This window comes from Microtus pennsylvanicus, chromosome 9, assembly GCF_037038515.1.
Source record: "Microtus pennsylvanicus isolate mMicPen1 chromosome 9, mMicPen1.hap1, whole genome shotgun sequence".
Taxonomy (NCBI): Eukaryota; Metazoa; Chordata; class Mammalia; order Rodentia; family Cricetidae; genus Microtus; species Microtus pennsylvanicus.
The window spans coordinates 39,451,507-39,479,497 of record NC_134587.1 but is presented as its reverse complement, the minus strand read 5'-3'; the positions used below and the strand labels follow the sequence as shown (position 1 = coordinate 39,479,497).

Sequence of the window (27,991 nt, the reverse complement as noted above, 5' to 3'; positions counted from 1 at the left end):
AGGAGGGCGCGCGCTCGACTCGGCGTCAGGAAGCGGGGGCGGTGGGAGGGGTAGGACGCGTAGGTCCCGCTCACGACTCCGCAGCTGCTGCAGTAGCCGCAGCGTCGGGACCAGTCGCTCAGCCCGCGCCGCCGTCCTTTCCGCTTTTCCGCGCGGGTGTTCGAGCGGCGCCGAACACGCTTCAGCACCTCGGACAGCGTCCGCCGCGCTCGCCCCAGGCTCCTGGAGGACTCGCGGGTGCTTGACCGCCCGGGCGGCCCGCGGGTCGTACACCGGGGTCGTCGCACTCGCGCAACCCAGAACCAGGCCCGCCGCGCCCGGAGCTCATGAGCACCATGCACCTGCTGACATTCGCCCTGCTTTTTTCCTGCTCCTTCGCCCGCGCCGCCTGCGACCCCAAGATCGTCAACATCGGCGCGGTGCTGAGCACGCGCAAGCACGAGCAGATGTTCCGCGAGGCCGTGAACCAGGCCAATAAGCGACACGGCTCTTGGAAGATACAGCTCAACGCCACCTCTGTCACCCACAAGCCCAACGCCATACAGATGGCCCTGTCAGTGTGTGAGGACCTCATCTCCAGCCAGGTGACCACTACTTCCCTTTTCTCCTGCTCCTCCACCATCCATCCCGCTGTCCCAATTTCTTTCCGTCCTCCCCTGGTCCTTCTCAGTCTCCTTACTAGACCACTCCAATTTAACTGGCACCTGGAGAGGCCTGGAACAAACATCTGTGTCTGTCGCTTCCCCCAGCTGGTCACCTGTCACCTGGACCGGTCCTCAGAAGGACCATGTGTGCTGCCATGTGACTATCGGTAGTGATTTGTTCCCTCCAGTCAGTGTGGATCCAGACCTTCTGGTCACAAACGGAGGAGCACTTCAGGCCACTGACTGGATGAGGCCTGGGGCCATCTTTGTTTCTTTCCTTACCCCTCTTCCCTTCCCCCCATTCATGAGTCTGCAATGGATGGCCCAGGTGCCAGAGGAAACAGGCTCTGCAGGGGTGGGAGTGAGAACTGCGCATGCCAGAGCCACTAAGGCACAGTGTGGGAGCCGAGCTCAGTGTGCTGCAGGGGAGGACATGTGGCTGTTGAAACTGTCCGCCCCTGGCTGAGCTGGTTGCTGAATTCCAATGAAGCCATATGAGGGTCACTGCAGTGCACCAGTTTATGTAAGAGAAGAGCAGGGATTGCACCAAGGCTGTTCATACATGCTTTTCATAGGACATGCTACATCCATGAACATGTCTGCTCACACACGTGTACATGAACACCGCTGCATCCCAACATGATACAATCATCTGCACATGCTCACACATATTTGCACATCCATGGACACACTGCTTGGTATGGTCAATGCACATAGAAACCCTGATTCCATCATGATAGGTGTATATAAACATAGATGTCTGATGCACATAGTGCATACATGTTTCAGCATGTGCTCATGAACACCCATAGTCACATACATACATACATACATACATACATACATACATACATACATGCCTACAAACACTAATGTGTCCTAAAGGATGCGGGCTGGATGTCGGGTGAGGGGAGTAAGAATCAGTCCTTATATCCTGGAATGTAGAGGCCATGCCAGAACTTTGCTCAGAAACTTGCTCCCCTCCTGATGTTACAAGAGGTGCCCTGGGCAGAGAGGGCTGGCTGAGAAAGGATCTGCTATCTGTGTGTATGTGTGCGTGTGTGTGTGTGGTGTTGTCGTCTACATCCCCTAGAGTCTTGTTTGGTGCTGCTCCCTCTCCACAATGGGCTTATCACCAGAGTATTGTGGTTTGGCTCATTTTCCTGTCTCTTGGATGTGTGCACCGTGGGCACAAATGGCACCACTTGGACTCCGGGCCTGCAGTTCCAGCTCTTGCTACGTCTGGGTCTCAAACCCTAGTATTATGTCCATTCTACTCCCACAAAGCTGACTCTGTCTCCTGTATTCACAGGTCTACGCAATCCTAGTTAGCCACCCACCTACCCCCAACGACCACTTCACCCCCACTCCCGTCTCCTACACAGCTGGTTTCTACAGAATCCCCGTTCTGGGATTGACAACCCGAATGTCCATCTACTCTGACAAGGTAAGCCTGACGCCCAGACTCAGACTCAATTATTTTTTAGCCCCCATCACCAGCTCCAGATAGCTCCAGGGCCACATGTAGCTAAGACAGGCGGATTGGCTCTGGACACTGGATACAGGTGAGGTGGGGATGCTTAGATCACAGGCTGCCTTTGGGGGAACTTAAATGACACACTCACTCATAACCGCACATACATACCTCACATTGAATCACATAGATATTGGTACGCAAGACTCAAGCATACTAGGATGCATGCCTATGACAACTCAGTCACATACATGTTCATATGTGTCCATACTCACCACATATTAACATGCACACTCAGTCACCGCATGCTCATGCTGCCACACTCTCACAAGCCCCACACACATTCACACACAACCCTAGCATCTTCACCCTCCCTCTCCTTGCATGCTCACACATGCTCAAGCAGGTACCCCTTACTCAGGCTGGCTCCTGCTGACAGTCAAAAAGACCAATAACATCCCCTTTGGGAAGAAGGGGGCTTCCTGGGCTAGAAAACGGGGCAAACAGGAGCGTCCTAGAACAGGCAGGCTTTAGGCACAGCAGCGGAAGAGGTGGAGAGAAGCAGCAGAAGCAGGTGCCCGGATGGAGGAGTGCTCAGAGTGGAAAGGGAAACTGTGCACCCCAGCCTCGGACGGAAGTGCATGTAGGAGGAGGTAGGCAGGGTAGACAGACAGGCAGGCAGCTTGTGGCAGGAGACTCATGTCTCAGGGACTAAAGGATCTCAGCGCAGCATTCTGCAGAGATCTTGTGGCCCAAAGACTGGGATGGCCTCCATCAGTTGGCCCCAAAGCTGAAGAGCAGCCGCTGAGTTGGAGAAAACCACAGCCCAGAGACACAGGGAACTTGTTCTGGGTCATACGATCTTTCACGTGCTGTGATTTCTGCGAGGACTTGTCAACTGAAATGCAATTCAGCCACCCCGTCGCCTAGCAGGCCCCAGAGCCTGTTCCCCATTTCCTGGAGACTCAAGAAGCCTGTAGGAATCCAGGAGCTTAGAGACAACCAGCTGGTGCCTGGGCTCAGCCAGAGGGCTAGTGGATCGAGCAGTGGGCCTCTGGGTCTCCACAGACATCTCAGAGTCTTCCTGCCAGAGCCTATAATCCCGGAAAAGGCTGCCCTAAGGCAGGATGACTGGCCTTTCAGGCCCAAGCATGTGGTGGCTCTGCCCTTCAGCGACCAAAAAAAGGGAGTCAGAGGAGGGTCTTTTTTTTAAAAAAAAATATTTATTTATTTATATGTATACAATATTTTGTCTGTGTGTATGCCTGAAGGCCAGAAGAGGGCACCAGACCCCATTACAGATGGTTGTGAGCCACCATGTGGTTGCTGGGAATTGAACTCAGGACCTTTGGAAGAGGAGGCAATGCTCTTAACCTCAGAACCATCTCTCCAGCCCCCAGATGAGGGTCTTGTAGGAGAGCCCCAGAGGGAGGGGCCACTCTTCCCAAGCCTGTGAGGAGCAGGTTTTCATCCTATGCCTTCTGACCATTTTTCCTCTGGAACACTTTCACCCTCACATGTAAAGGAGAGGAATGACAGTTGGGCGGTGGTGGTCCACACCTTTAATCCCGGAACTTGGGAGGCAGAGGCAGGCGGACCTCTGTAATTGAAGGTCATCCCGGTCAACAGAGTGAGTTTTAGGACAGTCAGGGCTACACAGAGAAACTATGTCTCGAAAAACAGAGAGAGAGAGACAGAAAGAGACGACAGAGACAGAGGAATGACCAGAAGAAACAAAATAGCCAGGAATAAACAAAAAGCTAGGAGGCCCCATGCAGCTGGACCAACCTAGGGACTGACCATGGGCCAACTCACTGGGTTTGTGTGTGGTCAACAGTGTGGCCAAACATCACAGCCACATTCTGGTCCCTGATTGTCCCAACTCAAAGTCAGCCCCCTGCCCATCACACAAACCAGCAAGACCACTCAGCGCCAACAGGCAGCACCAACTCTGATGTAACCTGCCTGCAGCTGGTGGCAGAGGCGGTGAACGTTCTTTCACTCCAGAACACTGCCCCTGGCCACCAAGAGGGAACTGGCAAAACGAACAAACAAGCACCCAACCTAGAAGCCTCAGAGGACCAAGTCACAGGGGCATGGATAGACATAGACAGCCCCTGGCAGCTAGAGTTGTTGTTGTTGTCTTCTTCTTCTTCTTCTTCTTCTTCTTCTTCTTCTTCTTCTTCTTCTTCTTCTTCTTCTTCTTCTTCTCCTCCTCCTCCTCCTCCTCCTCCTCCTCCTCCTCTTCCTCCTCCTCCTCCTCCTTCTTCTTTCTTCTTCTTCTTCTTCTTCTTCTTCTTCTTCTTCTTCTTCTTCTTCTTCTTCTTCTCCTTCTTCCTCCTCCTCCTCCTCTTCCTCCTCCTCCTTTTCCTCCTCCTTCTTTCTTTCAAGACAGGGTTTCTTTGTAGCTTTGGAGCCTACCCTGGAACTCCCTCTGTAGAGCAGGCTGGCCTCAGACTCACAGAGATCCACCTGTCTCTGCCTCCCGAGTGCTGGGATTAAAGGTGTGCCCCCCCCCACTGCTGCAGCTAGAGTATTTTAAGCAGCAAAGCAACCAGTGAGTCACAGCCTCTGGGTTCTGGGGAAGAAAGGCAGCAATGCTTGACCCCGAGAAAGAAGACTTACTAGTAAATGTAGTTGTTATTTTCTTACCGGTGCCTTGGATAGAACCCAAAGCCTTGTTTGCACTAGGCAAATGCTCTACCACTGAGTTGTACCTCAGTCCAAAATACAGTTATGGAAAAGGGAGAGAGAACCATGGGAGGCCCATTGAGGCTGAAGAAGCTTCTACAGTCAGCCTTTTTAGAGAGGTTCTGGTGGGAAGGTGGCAGTCACCCTAGGACCAGACATACTTCATCCCTGACAGGGTGCTACCCGGAAAACGCCAAACCTCTGCTCTCACAGTAGATGCCACAGGGGAAGGGCAGATGGGAGAAAGTGGTCCCATCAATGGGAGAGGGAAAAGCCTCAGCCTCCCTGTCCCCCGCACAGAGCATCCACCTGAGCTTCCTACGGACGGTGCCGCCTTACTCCCACCAGTCCAGCGTCTGGTTTGAGATGATGCGCGTTTACAACTGGAATCACATCATCCTGCTGGTCAGCGACGACCACGAAGGCCGGGCGGCGCAGAAGCGCTTGGAGACGTTGCTGGAGGAGCGCGAGTCCAAGGTGAGGCCCTCACCCTGGAGAGGTCCTTGCTGAGCAGGAGCAGGCGGGCCATGCCATGTCTGTGGCTCCTTGTGAACACTCTCTCTCCATCCTGCATGCTCAGCACCACCGCGTCTGGCGGCGCCCGCCCCGGCCTGTCCTCGGCTCATTTCACTCGCTTTTGCCATTAGTCGAAATCTCCTTCGTGTCAGTCCCTGCTGCGCGAGGGCTGGACCACCTGGAGCTCTGCAAACACCCCTGTCCCGCCCCACCCGCTCTAGTTCAGGCCTCCCTAAGCCCAGCTCAGGCCCCAATCAGACTCATAACTCAAGAACCGCTCCGCCCCTCTCCGCCAGGTACTAAGTCCCACCCACCTCTCAGGAACTCCCTCTACAGAGAGCGATCCACCCCAACACCTCCCCGCCCCCCCCCCCCCCCAGCACTGGGATCCTCTATCTACTGGTATACAATCCATATGTTCACAGAGGTCTTTTCTTTCTAAAAGCCGGCTGCCTTGTGGCTGCCTGTGGCCCTAATTGAAGCCCCGTTTCTCTTACAACCCCACCCCCACCTCATACTATCCTTTCGGGCTTACTCTGTGCCCCTCCCCTCTCCATCTCCCTCCCACTTCAGAGCTGAGCTCTGTATCCCTCAAGGGACTATGTAGACACTGATCCCAAGACACATATACACTCCCATCTCAACCTTGCCCCTCCAATCTGTGAACAACCAGAGACCACAGCCAGGATTTGGGATGTGGGGGTCAAAGTGACCCCTATGCCCTTCCCCACCAGCACCCTAATAGGGATTTGGCCCCTGACCCTACCTCAGTCCCAGGACCTAGACCACCAAGAGTCAGGTGGTGCTTCTCAGGTAGCAGAGAGGAGGAGGAGGCCCAGGCTGGGGAGGGGCCCCAAAAGGCAGAGGGGGAGGGGGATGGGTGGGAGCATGTTCTGCCTGCAAAATCATAGCTGGCCTCATCATACTTAGCACCAACCATTGTCCCCCGCACCCAAGGTGCCATAGGAGGGAGTAAGGGCATGGGCCGGGGGTGGGGGAGGCATCGAGGCTAGAGACAGGCCCAGGGTAAACCTTTTACTGCAGCCCATAGAGTCTGGGAAGGAGGGCTGGTTACTGGTACCAAGGGCTCCACCTCTCTGAAGAGAGAGTCCCATTATCAGCATATGGCAGGTTCCTTCATACCTCTGCCATGTCTGTCATAGCCACACAGACTACCACCAACACGCTCACATGCTCACCAGCCTTATCCCTGCACACCCAACCACCCGCTCACACACTCGAAAGCACATACACACTGCCAGTCAGTTCTTGGATATTTTAGTGGCATGCGACACCTTTTAGAAAGACAGGCCTCACTTATCTCCATACGCCTCTGCGCTGCTCAAGGGGATCACATAGAAGGGCTTCCTCTGTGTGCTTGTCTTGACTTGTAACTACAAGATTACACACACGTGCGCACACACACACGCACACGCATGCACACGCACGCACACATCCGAGCACATATACTTAGACTACACTGGCCGGGCGATGGTGGTGCACGCCTTTAATCCCAGCACTCGGGAGGCTGAGGCAGGCGGATCTCTGTGAGTTCGAGACCAGCCTGGTCTACAGAGCTAGTTCCAGGACAGGCTCCAAAGCCACAGAGAAACCCTGTCTCGAAAAACCAAAAAAAAAAAAAAAAAAAAAAAAAGACTTCCACCACCACAGTCTGACACAGATTTACCTTCTGTGAGGGTGACAGTGGCGTGTCACCTCTACAGGCATACAGGCGAACATATGCACAGCCAGCCACACCCAGTCTCAGACACAAATGTGGGCATCTGGGTGTGAGCCTAACAGCTAGTCTCCAGAGAGCAGGGGGGAGAATAAGCGGGAGGGGGTGGGAGGGTCATGGGGACAGGGCCCCGCAAGCTGCTCCTCTTTCACTCAGGACTGATGCGGGTGGGGGTGGGTACTGCTGGGGCCACACAGCAGGTGCATGACAGGGGTGGGGGTGGCAGGCGGGTCCCCCTTAAGGGTGGTGTGGACAGGGTTGCCCTCTCTCCCGAAAGTGACGATTTCCACGAGTTTAGCTCCATGGTAGGGAGCCTCCGTGGCCCCTGCCCCTGTGTCCCCTCCACGCTCAGCTCCATTCCAGCCCCCAGCCCCCACCCGGGTCTCGGTGTTTGCGAGCTCCAGGTACGTGCCCGTCTGCAGACGTGCCGAGGAGGTGGTGTGATTGCTTTAGCGCCGTCATTTTCAACCGTTTATAATCTTCTTCTGTGTCTGCATATTTTCTCTGTGCACATTATTCATCAGAGTAAAAAAAGGAACTATGAAAACCTCGACCAACTGTCCTATGACAACAAGCGCGGACCCAAGGTATATATGCATGGACGTGCACGCCACCCACCGACTAGCGAGTCCCGGCCTGCGGTGCCTCAGCCACTGGGTGCTATCTGGCCCCACCGCGCCGAGCCGAGCCGCAGGCCTGAGTAGTGAGGAGAGACAGGTGGTGAGGCAGGTAGCGAGCAAGCAGGAGAGGGCAGGGGTGGGCGGTGTGGGTGCCCTTGACCCACCCGCCGTGACCCTGGCCTGCATCCTTAAGACAAGCACGGCCACAAGGAGGCGCTGCTCTGGGAAGTGCATGCGAATCTCCAGGTCCGCCAGGGTTTCCTAGTGGAACCCCGGGAGGGAGCCTGCCCACCTGGTCACTTCAGAGTCTGGGCTGCTCCTCTAGGAGCAAGAGGAATCAGGTCTGAGCTGAGATCTCCCAAGGTTTTGGAAAAAGTCAGCCCCATCTCTGTTCCCAGTTGCATTCCAAAACTTTTCTATTTCCTGTCCGCTGCACGTCTCTTTCTGAGTCTCGGTCCACTTCAGCTTGCATGCTCAGTGCAAAAAAATGAGGACAGGAGTGAGATGGAAAGAGAGACCTGGAGCAAGCATAAAGCGAGAAGAGCAGAGCGTGAGGCCAGGACATCGAGCAGGCTGAAGGAAGGACAGGCAGCAAGGCCAGGCCAGCAAGGAGGCAGGAGGCAGGCGCACAGTGCAGGTGGCAAGGACAGGCCACAGCAGCTCTAGCTCAGCTGCCTCGGGGTTCCTAGCAGCTTTGGCCCCACTCTTGCCACTGAGGCACAATGTTTCCTTTCCCGGCTGTCTGCTAATGCTCCCTCTCACACCACAGGCCGAGAAGGTGCTGCAGTTCGACCCGGGAACCAAGAACGTGACGGCTCTGCTGATGGAGGCCCGGGAACTGGAAGCCAGGGTCATCATCCTATCTGCGAGGTGAGTAGGCTCGGTTCCTCATCGCGTCACTGGGATTCCGCCTGGGGCACAGGTCCAACATGTGGCCTGAGTTGGGGACACCATTGAGCAAAATGAGCTTCAATTTGAAAGAAAAGGAAGGAAGGAAGGGAGGAAGGGAGGAAAGAAAGGAAGGAAGGAAGGGAGGAAGGAAGGAAGGAAGGAAGGAAGGAAGGAAGGAAGGAAGGAAGGAAGGAAGAAAAGAAAGAAAGAGAAAGAAAACTAAAACTTCACCAAGGAGAGCCCAACCCCACCCCACCATCCTCCTACTCACCCGGTAGCCTAGGCAACTCCCATCCTCCATTCATCCCTCCCTGGATTCTTATCTTTCACAGTCACATAGAACCATTGCCCTAAGTTGAGCTTTGAGGGTTGGAGGTACAATGCTCGGAAGTCGGGAGATGCAGTTATGTAAACATCCTGAGGGCTGAGGACAGGGAAGGTGCCCCACAGAATGATGTGCAGGTGTACAGGTGAGGGTGAGCCTGAGGTCCGAAACCACTGATGGAAGAAAATCAGGCTGGTCCTGGAAGGGCCGTCTCCCACCGCATCTCACTACTGTGACAGTGCACAGTAAAACCCCCTACTCGTGACCAACTAGTGTTTCCTGTAAAGGGAGAGACTCGTGCCTAAGACCCACGGAAAGGAAGGATGGGATGGGGAGGGTGGCAGCCCCGTTGACAACAGGGAGGTTGAGGTGGACCTAGTCCCTAGCTGGGCTCTGACAGAGTGGAGGAAAAAACATGTCATCCAGCTCAGAGGAAAATACCCTAAATCCTGCTGCCATGGTGACACGAGAGGAACAGGACCAGCTGTGTTCAGACACAGGATAGATGTCTATCTATAGATCCGGTCAGCAACCCCTCTCTATGCACAAAACCTGGTACACACCACTCGCTTCCACAGATTGTGGGGTGTGGCAGCCAGGACTCAGCCTGGAGGATAGACGATTTCTTCATTCAGATGGCTGGGCTGGCACTAGCTGCCCTGCTCTGAGGGTGGTATCTGTCACATGTTGGTGTGGCCAACTCCTCTAGGAGCATCAGCAAGCAGGTGCCAACTGTCCCACTACACACATGCGCGCACACACACACACACACATGCACACATACACTGTGGCAGGCACTTAACAGTGCAAAGACACACTGCAGAGTCCTGGTTCATTGCCTTGGCTATTCAGTCTAGCTCAGTGATTCTCAACCTTCCTTATGCTGTGACCCTTTAATTCAGTTTTTCATGCTGCGCTGACTCCCAACCAGAAGATTATTTAGTTGCTACTTCATAACTGTGATTTTGCTACTGTTATGAATTGTAATGTAGATATATGATATGCAGTATATCTGATATGCAATCCCCCCAAAGGGGGTCACAACCCATAAGTCGGGAACCGTTGATTCTAACTGTATACTTTGGGATGAGGGATGATACAGGGCTTCTAAAGAATAGACAAAAGAGCAGGGCGGTGGTGGCACACACCTTAAATCCCAGCACTTGGAAGGCAGAGGCAGACGGATCTCTGTGAGTTCGAGACCAGCCTGGTCTACAAGAGCTAGTTCCAGGACAGGATCCAAAACCACAGAGAAACCCTGTCTCGAAAAACCAAAAAAGAAAAACAAAACAAAAAAAGAAAGAAAGAAAAGAAAAGAAAGAAAGAAAGAAAGAAAGAAAAGGAATAGATTAAGAATACATCCATATGGGACTAGAGATGCATCCATATCAGTTGATAGAGCACTTAGCTAGCATGAACCATGATGTCCTAGCCCCAATCTTCAGCACTGAATAAAGACAGGTGTGGCGGTGCACACCTGTAATTCTGGCACTCGGGAGGCAGGAGGATCAAAGTTCAAGATCATTCTCAGCTACTTGGCAAGTTCAAAGCCTGCTTCAGCCTCATGAGACCCTATCAGAGGGAGAAAGGGAGTGGGAGAGAGAGAGAAAAATATGTCCCGAAAAAGGAGCCAGGAAGGAAATATGTCCCTTGGAAGGCAAGCCTAGCCCAGGATGCCCAAAGAAAGCTCTGCTCAGGAAAAGGCCCACCACACCTCCTATTTTCTGATTGTTTATAGTTCTCATCGTAGGACTTGAGGGAGATTTGCTCAAGTTGGATAAAAGAATGTTCAGGATGGTGGGCAAATGAATACACACAGCAGTCAGGCAAGAAGGCTTTCTTCAGGTCAAGGCTACTTAAGGAAGCCGTTCTATTAAAAACAGACCTACTAGACTATCAGGGTCTTTCAAGCAAGTAGTCCTGCTCGGCTTGTGCATTATAATGAAGACGGACAGGGCACAAGGCAGAGGACCACCCTTCGTAGAATCCCACCACGCCAGGCCCCAGCAGCGAACACTCACCTCTTCAAGGCCAATAATTCCAGGACCACCCACTACAACTGAAGGGTCTTTGGACATATGGTGAAAAAAGAAAGCCTCTCCATGTTGAATATCCAAGGGTTAAAGACAGACTTGCCAGACATGGCTTCTAGCAAAGAAGGCAGCAGCAGAAGGGTCATGGTAGGCAGAGGTACTAACATGAATATGAACTGTGAACATCACCCATTGGTACACTGAGCACACAGTGTTCACATACAAACACGCCCACCCTGGCACACACCATATTCATGCCGCTTATATCTCACGACATGTCCCCCACACACTGAGTTCGAGCCACAATTCGCACTGGTTTTTAAACCCTAAAGAACCTGTGGAATCGCAAGCTTGTGCACATTGGTGAATGAGGCGCCACCGCTGAGCAGCTACCCAGCGCTCATCACGTTCCGGCTCCTTCTGCACGAGAGAGGCTAAGTGTTTTGCAGACCTCGTTAAACTGACCTTATTAATCAGGTCGACTGTCTGTCGGATACACAAAATTCATTCCCCAAACTCCTCATTTTTATTTTCCTCGTGCTGCCTTTGTTGGCATCACTATTTCCTGTAAAATGGTCTGATGAGGTTTGATGGGTTGATCAGACCTTTTGTGCACAAGCATTGCATTGGTTGGAATCCCATCGAGTGACATTGCGTAGGTCTGAGATGGGTTGGGGAGATGGGGCTCTCTAATTTGGTGGGTGTAGCTGACATCAGACACCCTCCTTGACATGTGTGGCGCTGGGTGACCTCTTCCGTGTTCAGTGCACTGCAGCACGGTCGTATATTCTTTGGGGTTTTGATTTGAGACAGGGTCTCTCTATGTTCTATTGTTCTTGCTATGTAGACCAGGCTGGCCTTGTGCTTGTGGAGATCTGCCTGCCTCTACCTCCCCGTGGCGGGATTAAAGGCATATGCCACCACTTTGGCTCTGACATATATTCTTGCTGAGGTACTGCCTCGTTGTTTTTAATGTTGCTTATATTCATTAACAGTACCATCATTTAGAGCTTTTCTTTTGGTTAAAATCATTGAAAAAGTTGGGGGCAGGATTTTAAGGAAGTGTGGCTTATCTTGGCCATAGATCAGCTGGTATACACCTAACCCAATAAGGACTGGAGAGATGGCCTCATCTGGGGCTTGCAGAGGACCCAGGTTCAGTTCTGATCACCCCCAGTGACTCACAACCAATCAAAGCCCCAATTCCGGGGGACCTGACACCATCTTCTGACCGCCACAAGCACCAGGCACTTGTCTGGTGCACATAAATGCATGGAGGTAACACTCACACGCATAAAATAAATTTAAAATAAAAACTTTTAAAAGAAAAATAACTAATTATCAGGTAATCCACTTGGCTTCACTGCACCACTAAACATGCACTGGCGAAGCAAAATGCCAGTCATGGCTGGGCCTTGAATGGCAAATCTGAGAGATGCAGGTTGAGGAGAGGACTCTTAGTGGCTACTGGAGCCCTGGAAGACCTCAGGGTCATTGCTATGACCAGGGAGACCCAGCCTCAGGGGACTAGGACCCCTGTCTCACTGTCCACAGGAATTACCTATGTGAACCTCAAACTCTAAGGACCATATGTCCCCACAAGGCAAGGCTTGTCCTGGTGGCCCTGACCTTGGAGGTCAGGGAACATACCTACTGTGAGAGGGGTCTCTCTTCTGTCCCATGGTATCTTTGGGATGCTCAGCTCAGCAACTAGGGCATGGGATTCTACTGGCATCTCCTCAGCCCAGAGCCCTCACCTTGTCATTCCACACCTTTGAGCATGGAGGTCCATCAGACCCATGGCTTGCCAAGAGCTCACCGCTTCACAGGTTCTGGAGTGGACTGCCTAAGCACAGACCCCGCTCTGCCATTTACCATTGTCTTATCGGAGTTCAGAAAGGTCATCTTGTACCCTATTCCTGCCTCCTAAAGGCAGAGGGGGCTAGCAGCTGAAGACTGGAAAGGCCCTGGGTCCAGCCTCACCGCCTATGCAGACCTCTGGGCCTGACAACAGGAAGGGTGGTGGGCACAGGCACGCTCCCCCGGAGCATGTGAGAGGGAGAGGCTGTGGCCGGGAGTAGGGAGAGCTGGAGTCCTGGCTCGTCACCCGGGTCTGCCCCACAGCGAGGACGACGCTGCCACCGTGTACCGCGCAGCCGCGATGCTGAACATGACGGGCTCTGGGTACGTGTGGCTGGTGGGGGAGCGCGAGATCTCGGGGAACGCCCTGCGTTACGCCCCAGATGGTGAGTGCTGGACTGTGGGGTCGCTTGGGGCTCATGATCTGTCCAGTCTCTAAGCTACGGGATCGCGCAGGCATCATCGGACTGCAGCTCATCAACGGCAAGAACGAGTCGGCCCACATCAGCGACGCCGTGGGCGTGGTAGCACAGGCAGTCCACGAGCTGCTAGAGAAGGAGAACATCACCGACCCGCCGCGGGGTTGCGTGGGCAACACCAACATCTGGAAGACAGGACCACTGTTCAAGAGGTGGGCGGGGTTGCTCTCAGTAGGTGGGAGGAGTCATCCCTTAGGAGGTGGGAAGGGCTGGGGGTTTTGGTTTTGGTTTTTTCCTCTCTCTCTCTCTCTCTCTCTCTCTCTCTCTCTCTCTCTCTCTCTCTCTCTCTCTCTCTCTCTCTCTCTCTCCCTCTCCCTCTCTTCCTTCCTCCCTCCCTCTGTCCCCTCCTTCCTTCTTTCCTTTCTTTTTGGGGAGGGTGGTTTTGGATTTTTGGGTTTTGGGTTTTGTTTTTTTTTTTAGGCAGTATTTTTCTGTGTAGTCCTGATTGTTCTGGATCTCACTCTGTAGACCAGGCTGGCCTCGAAACCCAGATATCCATCTGCCTCTGCCACCCAAGTTCTGGGACTAAAGCTTTGTGCCACTACTGCCCAGGCAGAAGGGGCATTTTTTAGCCATGGTTCACTCTTCCAGAAGTGGTCCAGCCAGTCTTTCGTTTTGTTTTTCAAGACAGGGCTTCTCTGTGTATCCCTATTGTCTTGGAACTTGCTCTGTAGACAGGCTGGCCTTGATCTCACAGAGATCCACCTGCCTCTGCCTCCTGAGTGTACCGCCATGCCTGACTTGCAATGGTCTTAACATGCTATAGTTAGTCCCCTATGGAGATGACTGTCCACATTCCTAGTACCGCATCCTCTGTCTTCACCATGATAACCATCCCTTTTCCCACCACAAGCGCCCTTACCTCTGCTGTCACTGAAGTTGTGACTGCCTCCGCTTCTCCACCCCACACTGCAGGTTTTACCTAACTCCCACAGTGCCTGGTGCCCTAGAAGAAAGCTCTTGCTGCAGGCGGGGCTTGGGATCCTCTACGGACCCAGAAACTCAGAGAAGGCATCCATTGACAACAAGAGATTTAAGGTTGACCAAGGAATGGTTGCAGACCTTAACCCCAGAGCCACTGTCCACAGCGCCACCACACGTTCCCATGCCATCCGTGCAGTCACAGGCTGCACACACATGCACACAGACCAATGAATGCACACAGGAACCCGAAGAGGAACATGACATATGTATGCCACAAGCACACTCACAGGGGTGACCCCTACATTTGGGTTGCATGCACACAAACTCACTGATATGTCCCAGTGAGCAAACATACAGCCAGGAAAGCCACCCAGTGGCTAAGACGAGGAGGTGGTTCGTTCTATTTCCACCATTTGATGGCGAGTTGGCCTCAGGTCCTCTGGGCTTCTGCCTCCCCTGTAAAACCAGGATGGTGGCTCTGACAGTCATACGTCCTTATTCAGAGAAGCCCTTGACATGGGGTCGGGCATCCAAGACCCACTCAGGAGCTGGGGCTGTGCTGTCCATCTGGTGCCGGGAGGCACACACCACAGTATCCACTCAGTGTGTGGAGCGACCATCTGCTAATCTTTCCTTCCTTAAAACTGGGGCGGAAGGGGCGGGAGCTTGGGCTGCTCAGAAGGAAAGAAGAGCAGGTGCTGTGGCTAAGTCGAAGCCCCGCTCTCTTCCCAGGGTACTGATGTCTTCCAAGTATGCGGATGGAGTGACTGGCCGTGTGGAATTCAATGAGGATGGGGACCGGAAGTTTGCCAACTATAGCATCATGAACCTGCAGAACCGAAAACTGGTGCAAGTGGGCATCTACAACGGCACCCATGTAGGTGGGGGTCATGAGGGGGTGGGGGCTGGGGCCTTAGGGTCCTGGGGCCGAGACCCCTGCGTGGCCACCCTCTATCTCATACTCCCACCCCCAGGTCATCCCAAACGACCGGAAGATCATCTGGCCTGGGGGAGAGACAGAGAAGCCTCGAGGATACCAGATGTCCACGAGATTAAAGGTGAGGGACCCCGTTGAAATATTCCAGCCTTCCCATCACCAACACTTCATTACTCCTTCAGGCCAGGAGGAAAGGGGGTGTGGGCACAGCACACAAATAAAGGACGTGGAGATGAGTTTGCTAGCAGCTGGTTCTGGCACATGTGGCAGCGGCAGAGGAGGCAGGGGTCTAGGCAGGGGGAAGGAGAAGCAGCGGTTTCTTTTTCTTTTTTTCTATTCTTTCTTTCTTTTTTTTTTTTTTTTTTTTTTTGGTTTTTTGAGACAGGGTTGACAGGGTTTCTCTGTGGTTTTGGAGCCTGTCCTGGAACTAGCTCTTGTAGATCAGACCAGGCTGGCCTCGAACTCACAGAGATCCACCTGCCTCTGCCTCCCAAGTGCTGGGATTAAAGGCGTGCGCCACCCCCGCCCGGCCTGAGAAGCAGCAGTTTCTGCCCAAAAGGCTCTCTCTAGCACTTTATCCTGCCCCAGCTCCAGCTAAGTCTGAGGTAGAACTGATTAGTGGGGGCAGACGGTGGGTACTCTGGGCTGCAGGGCAGAGTTCAGCTTAGAATTGATGTTCTTTGGTGTCCCCTTTCTCCCTGGGATCCCAAGAACCCCCTTCTTGATCTGGCTCCCTCTTCGTAACCTCTTCCCAGCCTGATTCACACATTCCCTTGGTTCATCCATTCCCTCTGCCTAAGAACTATTCTGAGTTCCTCTTCATGTTGAGACACAGCACACCCAGCTCTGATACCATAGAGCTCCAAGGACAGGACCTGAAGTGCCGCGTGCCCAGCCACCCTTCTCTCAATGCCATCAAATATCTGGGGCCATGGTCTCACCTAGCAAGCGCCCGCCTCCATTCCTCCCAGGATGAATCAGCATGTCGCTTGCAAAGCCAATGTCATATCTGTTTGCAGCTCAGGCCCCTGATGTTGTCAAGTTTGAAAGCACTGGGGAGTGGCACACGCCCTTAATCCCAGCACTTGGGAGGCAGACGCAGGTGGATCTCTGTGAGTTCAGGCCAGCTTGGTCTATGCAGCTAGTTCCAGGACAGCCAAGGCTACACAAAGAAACCCTGCTTTGAAAATTAAAAACAAAACAAACAAATAACAAATATCACTAACCAAGGGGACCCATCAAGGTGCAGATGGCTATTAGCCATGTTTCTGGAGTCACTGATTTGTTACATTTTATTTTATGTGTATAAGTGTTTTCCTGAATATAATATATATACATACACATATGTGTACATAGTATATATACACATACATATATATACACATACATATATACACACATATGTGTGCATAGTATACATATACGTGTGTAATATATACATACATATATGCATACATGTGTACCATGTGTACGTCTGGTGCCCCCAGGCAGAATAAAACGCAGAATCCCCGAAATAGGAATGATGGTTGTAAGCCGCTCTGTGGGTGGTAAGAACAGAATTGAGTCATCTGTAACTGCAGGTTCTCTTAACTGCTGAGCCGTTTGTCATGCCCCCTAGCCCCCTCATCAAGTTTTTGGCAGCACTAGCACCTATACTTGTATAGAAAAAGGAATATGGTCCTGTCCCCTTCTCTTGTCTCTTCCTTCTCAAGACTCCCAGCTGAGTGTTCCTCCTCCACTGCCTGTCACCACAGCCAGCTTTGCCGTCCAGTCCTTGGTCTGCCTACCCCTCTGTTCTCCACATCCCATTGAGGCCCTCAGCAGCCAGCTGTGTTCCGTTCCAGTACCTCAGACTTGTGCCTGTCCCCAGCCTCCAGACTATGGGTCCTAGGAGAAGGGGAGGGAAGAGGGCCAAAGCCGAAGTGTTGCTGAAGAGGCAGCCCTGGGAGAGGAGCATTAACTAAGCGTGGTGGAACTTGCCTTTAAACCCAGCACTCTGGAGGTAGATGAAAGAGAATCAGGGGTTAAGGTTATCCTCAGCTACATAGCAAGAGGCCAGCTGGACTGTATGCAGCCCTGTCTTAAAAAAAAATCTGGAGTTGGTAGGACGTGCCTTTAATTCTAGTATTAAAAGTCAGGGTCAGGTGGATCTCTGTGAGTTCAAGGCCACCATGGTCTACATAGGGATTCCACATCAGCTTGAGGTACATAATAAGACCCTTTCTCAAAAAAAAAATGGGGATTGGCAAATAGCCCAATGAGTAGCATGAATTTGGATTTCTGCATCCATATAAAAGTCTGGGTGTGGCTGCATACTGTACTCCTTGTTAACCATGATGTTGATATAGTGAGCGGGCGGAGACAGTCTCCAGAGCTTGCCTCCATCATGTCTCAATAATAATAATAATAACGGAGCTGGAGAGATGGCTAAATGGTTAAGAGCACTGATTGCTCTTCCAGAGGACCGGGTTCAAGTCCCAGCACCCACCCTGCAGCTCACAGCAACTGTAACCGCAGTTCCAGGGGAGCCAGCGTTCTTTCTGGCTTGCGTGGGCACTGTATGCACCTGGAGCACGGACATATCTGCCAGCAAAACACCCATACACATAAAATACAAATAAACAAATCTTTAAAATAAAATAGGGGCCAGAAAGATAGCCTCTCAGAGGTTAAGAGCACTCATTGCTCTTCCAGAGGACCTGGGTTCAAGTCCTAGCACCCACATGGCAGTTCACAACCATTTGTGACTCCAGTTCCAGGGCTTTTGATGCCTCCTTCTGATTTCTGTAGGTGGGCTCTTACCTGTATGTGATACACATACATATACTCAGGCACACACATAAAATAAAATAAAAATGCTTACATAGTAAAAATAGACAGCGACAGAGAAAGACACCTGACATTGGCCTCTGGCTTCCGTGTGCAGTTGCACACATGCATGAGTACACAGGAACACAAACATACATGTAAACATACCTTGGAAAGGAATTTTTTTTTACAATAATCTCAGTATTCTGTCTGCATGTATACCTGCAGGCCAGAAGAGGGCACCAGATCTCATTTCAGATGATTGTGAGCCACCATGTGGTTGCTGGGAATTGAACTCAGGTCCTCTGGAAGAGCAGTCGATGCTCTTAACCACTGAGCCATCTCTCCAACCCTTGGAAAGGAATTTTTAGAAAGACAAGAGTAGGGCTGGAGAGGTGATCCAGGGGAGGACCCGGGGTTCAATTCCCAGCACCCACATGGTAGTTCACAACTGTCTGTAACTCCACTTCCAGGGGATCCAACACCCTCACACCAGTGTTCATTGAATAACAAATTTTAAAAGTAAAAAAATAAAGCTGGAGCCGGGCGGTGGTGGCGCACGCCGTTAATCCCAGCGCTCGGGAGTCTGAGGCAGGTGGATCTCTGTGAGTTCGAGGCCAGCCTGGTCTACAAGAGCTAGTTCCAGGACAGACTCCAAAGCCACAGAGAAACCCTGTCTCGGAAAAAAAAAAAAAAGGACAAGGGTCAAAGACTGAAGGCTACCTGCCAGTGGAGGCCAGGGTGGCCCTGGCAAGGATGCAGAGTTTCTCCTCTGTGATTGGTCAGAGTTTGTGCCGATCCACACAGCAAATACTACACAGTCATACTGCGACAGAGTGATATATGAACTGGGATCAGAGGAAAGGGGCTACAAGAAGAGGACAGCATTGCAGGAGGCACTTTGATGAGCCAGGGCCGATGGCTAGGGAAGTCTGTACCCCACTTCAGCACCTCACCAGACTTGTATCCGTACCCCGAGGGCAGAACCGATGCTAACCATGTCAGAAGGATGTGGACTGACCTCTGAAACCAGTGGGACAGCGCCCGGGTGGGGATTTCACAGAGCACCGGAAGAAAGATGGAGACGAGGGGTTGCTGTGTGCCGAGAAGCTGCCAGCCCTGGGGACAACCAAGGGCAGGTGGCCCAGGCTGGTTCTTGTCTTTCCCCCAGATAGTGACAATCCACCAAGAGCCCTTTGTGTACGTCAAACCCACACTGAGTGATGGGACATGCAAGGAGGAATTCACGGTTAACGGTGACCCAGTCAAGAAGGTGATCTGCACAGGGCCCAATGACACCTCGCCAGGCAGCCGTGAGTGCCGGGCAGAGTGTGGTAGGGTACTGGGCAGTGAAATTGGGAGCCCGCTGATACTATTCTGTAACTGTCCACAGCACGCCACACGGTGCCTCAGTGCTGCTATGGCTTCTGCATTGACCTGCTTATCAAGTTGGCACGGACCATGAACTTTACCTACGAGGTCCACCTGGTGGCAGATGGCAAGTTTGGCACACAGGAGCGGGTATGGAGTGGATGGCAGGGGCGGGGCCTGGAGGAAGGGGCTAGTGGGATTCATGAGCTGAGATGGATTCATTGGAAAGTCTTTGGGGGTGGGTAGAGCCTTGTTCGAAGGGGCTGGGGCTGGGCTTTAGAGATGAGCTAGATACGGAACAGGAGATGTCGTCATCCCCCTCCCTCCCCCGTGTGCTAGGACTAAGGTCTAGGAATGCTCATTCGTTCGTTCGGGGAACCATACCCACCCTGTCTGCAGCCCCACTGGCTCTGTCGCTTCGCAGGTAAACAACAGCAACAAAAAGGAGTGGAATGGGATGATGGGAGAGCTGCTCAGTGGTCAAGCAGACATGATTGTGGCACCGCTGACCATCAACAATGAGCGTGCACAATACATAGAGTTCTCCAAGCCCTTCAAGTACCAGGGCCTGACCATTCTGGTCAAGAAGGTAGGCAGGGCTCAAGTAGGGATGGAGTGGGGGCATGGAGGGCCCAGGCAATGCTGATTCCCTGTTCACCTGCAGGAGATTCCCCGGAGCACGCTGGACTCGTTCATGCAGCCCTTCCAGAGCACGCTGTGGTTGCTAGTGGGGCTGTCGGTGCACGTGGTGGCAGTAATGCTCTATCTGCTGGACCGCTTCAGGTGAGCGCCGTGGAGGGAGCTGGACCCCTCCGTCTAGAGGGTGGGCAGAACTGGCAGGGCTGGGCAGAGCTGCCTCTCCTGTCCTCTTTCCCGCCCTCTCTCCCACCTCCCCTTTGCACTCTGCAGTCCATTTGGCCGGTTCAAGGTGAACAGTGAGGAGGAAGAGGAGGATGCGCTGACCCTGTCCTCTGCCATGTGGTTCTCCTGGGGTGTCCTGCTCAACTCTGGCATCGGGGAAGGTGAGACGAAGCCAGGGTCCTTCCCGGCTGCATCCCCTGCTTTCCGGGGAACTGACCTAAGTCTCTGCCCACAGGTGCTCCCCGGAGCTTCTCTGCACGGATCCTAGGCATGGTGTGGGCTGGTTTTGCCATGATCATCGTGGCTTCCTATACTGCCAACCTGGCAGCCTTCCTGGTGCTGGATCGGCCTGAGGAGCGTATCACAGGCATCAATGACCCCAGGGTGAGGCTCCAGGGCTGTGGGGCAGTGTGTGTGTGTGTGTCTGTGTGTGTATGTGTCAAGAAGAGGTTGAGAGGAAGTGTCTGCTCCTGGTGGAGCCTAGGGGGCAGCCGTGAGCTGAGGCCTCTGTCCCTGCAGCTCAGAAACCCCTCGGACAAGTTCATCTATGCGACTGTGAAGCAGAGTTCCGTGGACATCTACTTCCGGAGGCAGGTGGAGCTGAGCACTATGTATCGGCACATGGAGAAGCACAACTACGAGAGCGCAGCAGAGGCCATCCAGGCTGTGCGGGACAAGTGAGCGAGCACCCGAAAGGCCGCCCTGGCTGGGTGGGACGGTAAAGGGCCAGGCAAAGGGGACCCGCTCACTCAGGAAACACAGTGGAGGGTGTCTGGGCTGAAGTGTGAGCAGGGTGGGGTGACCAGGCTACGCGGGGCTCCTTTGACTCCACCTCTGCCGGCAGCAAGCTCCATGCCTTCATCTGGGACTCAGCGGTGCTGGAGTTCGAGGCGTCACAGAAATGTGACCTGGTGACAACCGGTGAGCTGTTCTTCCGCTCAGGCTTCGGCATCGGCATGCGCAAGGACAGCCCCTGGAAGCAGAATGTTTCCCTGTCCATACTCAAGTAAGTCTGCCCTATGTTGGGGCCCTCTCTTCCCTTCCCCTCTTGGCTTTAAGAGCCTCCCCACAAGGTTGGACCTTGTCTCTAGTGCCCAAGTGGCAAAACACCAAACCGCTCTACCCCAGGCCAGCGCCTATTCACCAGACACTGACATCATCTGGTACAACTGCCGTAAAGGAAACTCCACCCAAACCAGGCATCAGCCCCATAAGAGAACCTTCCCACTATCAGCCCAGCAAAGGCTACAAGCTTCCTAACTCCCAAAGCCCCATTGGCAGCCGGGTGATGGTGTCTCATGCCTTTAATCCTAGCACTCGGGAGGCAGAGGCAGGCAGATCTCTGATATTCAAGGCCAGCCTGGTCTAAAAGAGCTAGTTCCCGGACAGGCACCAAAGCTACAGAGAAACCCTGTCTCGAAACAAACAAACAAGCAAACAAACAAACCAAAGCCCCACTTGGGCTGAAAAGTCTGTCCCATGGTACTGCCTCCCCTGTGAGCCCTGCCCATTCCCAGTCCTCCCCACTGAACGCCCCGCACACTCACACAGCCCCACTCCTAGATGCAAGCCGTGCCCATTCCCAGTCCCACGCCTGCTTCCAGCCCTGCCTTCCCTCTCCTCTTCCCTACTCAGGTCCCATGAGAATGGCTTCATGGAGGATCTGGATAAAACATGGGTTCGGTATCAGGAATGTGACTCCCGCAGCAATGCTCCTGCGACTCTCACTTTTGAGAACATGGCAGGTGGGCCCTCCGTGCTTCCTTGATGCCGGGATGGATTGTTTGGGGGCTACAGCCTCTGGGCAGTCAGATGAGGCACTGGGTACTTCACACAGGGGTCTTTATGCTGGTGGCTGGAGGCATCGTGGCTGGGATCTTCCTGATTTTCATTGAGATCGCCTACAAAAGACACAAGGATGCCCGTAGGAAGCAGATGCAGCTGGCTTTTGCAGCAGTGAACGTGTGGAGGAAGAACCTGCAGGTAGGACAGGCCACCCTCCGAGGCCTGGCGTCCAGGGCCCCGCCAGGCCACGGCCCTACTCTATCCCTACAGGCCGTGGCACTGGCTCTGGCTCATGGGCAGGACTGGTGCTAGGAGCCATGGCCAGGGGCAGTGGTGAGTGTTCCCAAGACACAGGGGCAGCACAGGCAGGAGCTGCCTGCAGGTGGCCACCCACTGCCAAGCTGGGCCAAGGGAGGCCATGAACCCTGCTCCAAGCTTCTGCCTGGCCCCTCTGTTTCCAGAGTCACCTACTGGCACCCAATCCATAGGAAGGCAATCAGGCAGGGTAAGACAAGGGCCCGCCTGTGTGTAGTATGTGATCTGAGATGCATATGGCCTGCTACATCCCAGCTCCTTTGACACCCCTTCCGGAGACCCCTTTTCTTTCTGTGTCCAGCTCTGTGACTCCAATCTAAAAGGGGCTGATCTGCCTCACCTGGTGCCTCAGGCCACATCCGTGTGGATTTGTGGCTGGCAGGGATAAGGCTGCATGTGGGATGGTCAGAAGCCACCAGGGAAAGGGACAGGGTGGGCAGTGAGGTTCACGCAAGCCTGAAGACTAGCGGCCAACGGCCAGGTTCCGATTCACTTGTCTCTTCTCTTTCTCTGGGTGTCTTGCTGGAGCTGTGTCCTGAGCTGACATTGACATTACAGTGAGGGCTGTTGGGGGGGACAGGGCTCTTGGAGCCCCCACATCTCTCATCCACCCGTTCTTGCTTTTGGCCCTACAGGTCCCCTGGGGACCTGGCCACAGCTGTCCAGGGCCATGCTGGCCATCAGACTCCAGGCCAGTGCCCCCGGATCTGCCTCTGTCTATCACTCCAATTCCAACTGGACACCTCCTTGGGTCCTTGACCCCTTCCTGGTGTGTGCCTTTTGGGGTCAACAGCCTCTGAACAAAGGGGCTGGTGTGGCCCCCGAGAGGAAGCTCTTCCTGTCCTCAGGGGCTCCTCCTCCTCAGGATGCCTCTAAGCCAGGGCCACCCAGGAGCCAGGCGAACATTCTAGGAAGAGTGCCAGCAGGACCCCAAGCCCAGCCCCAGCACAAGCAAGGACAGGCCCAACCCCGGGCAGAAGAGGCCACTCTCAAAAGTCTGGCTGTTGGTCGGTCTGTCCAGCACAGTGAGGCAGGCAGGATTCAGGGCCTGAGTGGCCGGCCGGGCCTGGCAGTGGCCCCCAAGGAGCAGGCAAGGGCAGGTGTGGCCGCCACCCTTAGCCGTCTAATCACTTATACATATTCATTTTAGGATAGAAAGAGTGGTAGAGCAGAGCCCGACCCTAAAAAGAAAGCCACATTTAGGGCTATCACCTCCACCCTGGCCTCCAGCTTCAAGAGACGTAGGTCCTCCAAAGACACGGTAAGGGGGAAGCACCCCAGTCCCGCGTCTCTGACTCCTCCCTTGCCCCATGTCTGTCTCCCTCACCCTCACCATCCCACCCCTGTCCCCGCCTCCAACCCTGGCCATCCGTGCCGATGCCTCGAGTCAGTCCTTCACCCACCCTCCACCCATACAAGGGTGCCGTCCTTTAGAACTCTCCGGAACTCTCCTGGAGCCCTCACTGGTCCTCAGCTTCCCCATGTGTCTCCACGTTAGTCTGCCCACCTCCCTCCCCATGCCATGACCCACACACCATCTGGAAGCCGTGTCATGTTGTTGGTCAGTCAGTCAGCCTCACCATCTCTCTGGGCTACCCAGACCCTGGGAACTAGAGTAGCCCTGTCCCAGGTTGTCCCTGCCAGGATACCACGCCACGTCTGTTTCATCCCTGTTTCTCTTGCCTCCACGAGGGGCTTGACGCCTCGTTCTTGCTCTGCAACAGCTCTGGAGGGTGTAGCTGTGATGTCCCATCCCGTCCGTCTGTCTGGCCGCTGGCCCCGCCCCCCAGACACCTGTCTCACCTGTCTCACCAGAGCCATGCGTGTTGCATCTCCCATGTGGTCTCTGTGTGGGCCGGGGGCTGGGGGCTGGGCCTGGGTCCATCTGGGTGGACGACTGGGGCCTAGCATTGGCACTGACCCTTGGTCACAGGGAGATCGTCAGGTGGGCAGTGGGGTGGGGCCAAGTTGAACAGGTCCCTGATGGAGGTGAGGCAGCAGCACGCAGGTGATCTGAGCATAGACAGGGTGTCCCTGAAAACCCTGGCCTGAGCACACAGGGCAACACTCAGAGGGAGGCCCAGGAAGGGGAGACTAAGACCAGTGTTTCAGCTCAGACCCCCAAGCACTGCCACGGTAGTCTGCCTTCGGAACCCTGTCCCCTGCCTTGGGCAGCACGCCACCAAACCAGATATGCATACTCAAAAGAAAATCCTCCAAAGGATCCCCATTTTGCTAGTCACCCTGGTCCTAGCCAAGAAGCAGCCCCTCTAGCCAGTGTCACCCACAAGGGGCTTGTGTCCCGTGAGGAATCTGGGTTTGTGGTAGAGCCCTATGCTCAGGAAGAAAGGCACACAGACAGGATTTGGTGCAGAGCAATGGAAGTGCCAGGCTCAGACTACTCGAGTGCTCCAGAGAGACCTATGAGGCGTGGCCGCTCAGTTCTCTGAGGGCCCTGGTACAGAAAGAGTGGGTGAAGCTGAAGGGTCTGTGGGTTGCACCACCGTGAGGCTCCAGGAGCTGGTGCAAAGACAGTCTCCAGGGTCTCCCAGACCAGGGAAAGTGGGCACGGCCTATGCTACAAGATCTGAGCCAGGATCCCCACAAGGGGCTGTTGGGGAGGGAGAGCAGGGCCGAGGGCACTGTGGGAGGAAACTTGTGTGGGAAAGGGGAAATCCGACAGAGAGGATTATCTGTACTTTTGGGGCCAAGTGGCCAAAGTGGGGAGAGTACAAAATTCCTGCAGGCGGCAGGCCATTTTCAGAGGGTGTCATTCAGTCTTGGGGCCCCATCTGGAACTGGCCAGGTAAAGCTCAGAAATCTACACGGGTCCTTTCTGGGCACTTGTTCTCAGTTCAGTCTTTACCTGAGCCTCCCTGGGCACCAGGGACCCGTTCTTCCGGGCCATCTGAAGCTGGCCCCACCCTGCAGGGTTGACCTCTGGGCATTGCCACTGTGGGCTGGGTGGGGGAGGGCAACCCAGCTCGCACCCTGTCTCTGGGGCTGGGTGCTGTTCAGAGGGAGGCTTGGGTGGGGGCTCCTTTGGGTGGGGTGGGGTCGGTCCAGCTGCTGAGATCCTTTGCCCCTGTCCTGTGGCCGGTCCGGGCCAGGGCAGCACTGGGCGCTCAGGGCTGGGATCCCTGGTGGCCGGCAGGGCCAGCAGGTATTGATTGTTGGTTCTTATTTATAGAGCACCGGGGGTGGACGCGGCGCTTTGCAAAACCAAAAAGACACAGTGCTGCCGCGACGCGCTATTGAGAGGGAGGAGGGCCAGCTGCAGCTGTGTTCCCGTCATAGGGAGAGCTGAGACGCCCCGCCCGCCCTCCTCTGCCCCTCCCCCGCAGACAGACAGACAGACGCACGGGACAGCGGCCTGGCCCACGCAGAACCCCGGAGCACGACGGGGTCGGGGGAGGAGCACCCCCAGCCTCCCCCAGGCCGTGCCCGCCTGCCCGCCGGTCGGCCGGCTGGCCGGTCCACCCTGTCCCGGCCCCGCGCGTGCCCCCGACGTCGGAGCTAACGGGCCGCCTTGTCTGTGTATTTCTATTTTACAGCAGTACCATCCCACTGATATCACGGGCCCGCTCAACCTCTCAGATCCCTCGGTCAGCACCGTGGTGTGAGGCCCCCGGAGGCGCCCACCTGCCCAGTTAGCCCGGCCAAGGACACTGATGAGTCCTGCTGCTCGGGAAGGCCTGAGGGAAGCCCACCCGCCCCAGAGACTGCCCACCCTGGGCCTCCCGTCCGCCTGCCCTGCTGCCTGGCAGGCAGCCCCTGCAGGACCAAGGTGCGGACCAGAGCGGCTGAGGATGGGCCAGAGCTGAGCCGGCTGGGCAGGGCCACAGGGCGCTCCGGCAGAGGCAGGGCCCTGGGGTCTCTGAGCAGTGGGGTGAGGGGCCTAAGTGGCCCCGGCCGGAGGGGTGTGGAGCAGAAATGGCAGCCCCATCCTTCCTCCAGCCACCACCCTAAGCTACAGTGGGGGCCCATGGCCCCAGCTGGCTAGGTCACCCACCCACCCCTCCTCCAGCGCCTGCTCTCTGCAACCTGACTTCCTCCTCGGGTTGGAAGGCTCTCTCTCCTGCTGCACTACCCTCCCACGACCCTTCCCCACCCCATTCGCAGGGCTGGCCCTGACATTTCCCAGTGTCAGCCCTCACTGCCCTGCTGGCAGCGCTTCCCAGGGGTGCTCTCTGGCTCTCAGTTGTCCAGGGCTCCAGACTCCGAGAGGGCTGAGCCTTCTCTTCTGCCTGCAGCCACAATAGGCTTCCTCAGACGCTGGCTCGCAACGAGCCCCGCACCTTGGGCACCAGGGAGCGCCATCCGCCTCCCATTCGGGTGTCATTCACCCACCACCTTGTACATGACCTGCTCTCCCAGTGTCCAAGCGCGTGCCTTCCCCGTGCCGCTGGTGCGCAGTAGCGTACTACTCCTCTACCCCAGGGACACCGGGCGCGCACAGCTACCCCAACCCTGGTATTCAGTGGTGATGCCTAAAGGAATGTCAGAAATTTTCCGGTTTTTTTTTTTTTGTCTATTGTTGACGCCTACAGGGAGTTTGAAGGGAGGCCAGGAATTTGGGGACAGTTTTCAAAGTGCAGAGCACTGGGGGAGGGCTAGAAACAACCGCAGCCTCCTTAGGCTTGTGTTGCAGCCGCTGCAGGGCTCCCAGCATCCTCCTGGGAGGTTGGACCCTCGGGGTCCAGCGGTCTCCTTAGTAAGGGGCGTACTGTGGTGCGGCCGCGGCGCCGCCGTGCACCACAGGCGGTGAGCACGGAGCCCAATGCCAGGCAGATGGCCAGACTGGCGAGGAAAGAGACCGGCCCGAGAGCATACACCACCGCCAGGTCTCGCGCTGCGAGTGTCTGAGCGCAGTGTCTGAAGGCCGTGTCCGGAAAGGCTGTCAGTAGGCTGAGCGTCTGGCGTCTTGGAGACACGCAGAACAGGGTCTCAGTTTCTGCGGGACACAGGAGCGGCATCAGATGGCAGCAACTGCACCAAACATTATCTGTCCTGCGCCCCAGATGGCTCACCTGAAGCGGGACGCGGGTGCTTGCGCAGCCAGGTGCAAAGCGGACGCAGCGCGCAGCTGCATGCCCAGGGGTTGCCACGCAAGAGCAACACGTCTAGCGTGGGCAGGCTATTCAGCAAACCCGCCTCGAGCGCAGACAGTGAATTGTCCTGCAGGCTGAGCACGCGCAGTAATGGGAGCGCGCCCAGGATCGAAGGCTCCAGGAAAGCCAACCGATTACCCGCTAGGGAAAGAAAACGCAACGCGCGGAGCGGCACGAAGGTGCCAGGAGACAGAGTTTCCAACTGGTTGGCGCTCAGGTCTAGAAATTGCAACACGCCCAGACCCCAGAAAGCTCTAGCGTGTACTGACCGCAGCCGGTTCTCCCGCAGGTCTAGGTATAGCAGCGCGTCCGCCCCAGCGAAGGCACCTGGAGGCAGCGCGCTTACGCGATTGTGATCCAGAAGCAGTGAGCTTACTCTCCAGCTCAGGCCCACTGGTACCGTGGGCAGCTCGAGCGCGGAGCAATTGGCCTTGCCACCTAGTGAACATGAACATGCCTCGGGGCACTCGGGGACCACCGGGGATCTGGAAGGGGCAGTTCCAACGTGCTCCTGTGTCCAGACTCGCCTCAACGACAGCAGCAGCAGTAGAGACAGTTGCGGCAGAAGCCGCAAGAAAAAAGAGCCCCGCATGAGGGCTGCTCGAGAA

At 54.9% G+C, this 27,991-nt stretch overlaps 2 protein-coding genes across 9 annotated transcripts; one reads left to right on the top strand and one right to left on the bottom strand.

The window, feature by feature from the left end:
- On the top strand, window positions 1–26,783 carry Grin1 (glutamate ionotropic receptor NMDA type subunit 1). 8 transcript variants are annotated; one of them, XM_075985388.1, is made up of 21 exons: window positions 1–584; window positions 1,957–2,091; window positions 5,110–5,286; window positions 7,588–7,650; window positions 8,453–8,553; window positions 13,057–13,178; window positions 13,249–13,423; window positions 14,928–15,072; window positions 15,170–15,253; window positions 19,112–19,253; window positions 19,334–19,461; window positions 19,736–19,900; window positions 19,976–20,094; window positions 20,221–20,333; window positions 20,408–20,556; window positions 20,692–20,849; window positions 21,017–21,178; window positions 21,808–21,917; window positions 22,010–22,155; window positions 23,423–23,533; window positions 25,827–26,783. In XM_075985388.1, the coding sequence occupies exons 1-21, from the start codon at window positions 327–329 to the stop codon at window positions 25,893–25,895; spliced, it is 2,832 nt and encodes a 943-aa protein (XP_075841503.1). In that variant the 5' UTR covers window positions 1–326; the 3' UTR covers window positions 25,896–26,783. The 8 variants fall into 8 exon arrangements, with proteins under 8 accessions (XP_075841503.1, XP_075841502.1, XP_075841505.1 ...); XM_075985387.1 differs by lacking the exon at window positions 25,827–26,783 and adding an exon at window positions 25,463–25,732; XM_075985390.1 differs by lacking the exon at window positions 7,588–7,650.
- On the bottom strand, window positions 26,783–27,991 carry Lrrc26 (leucine rich repeat containing 26). The gene is made up of 2 exons (XM_075985395.1): window positions 27,303–27,991; window positions 26,783–27,226 (listed from the first exon to the last, which is right to left on the bottom strand). Exons 1-2 carry the CDS (start codon window positions 27,973–27,975, stop codon window positions 26,907–26,909), a joined length of 993 nt encoding a protein of 330 aa, XP_075841510.1. The 5' UTR covers window positions 27,976–27,991; the 3' UTR covers window positions 26,783–26,906.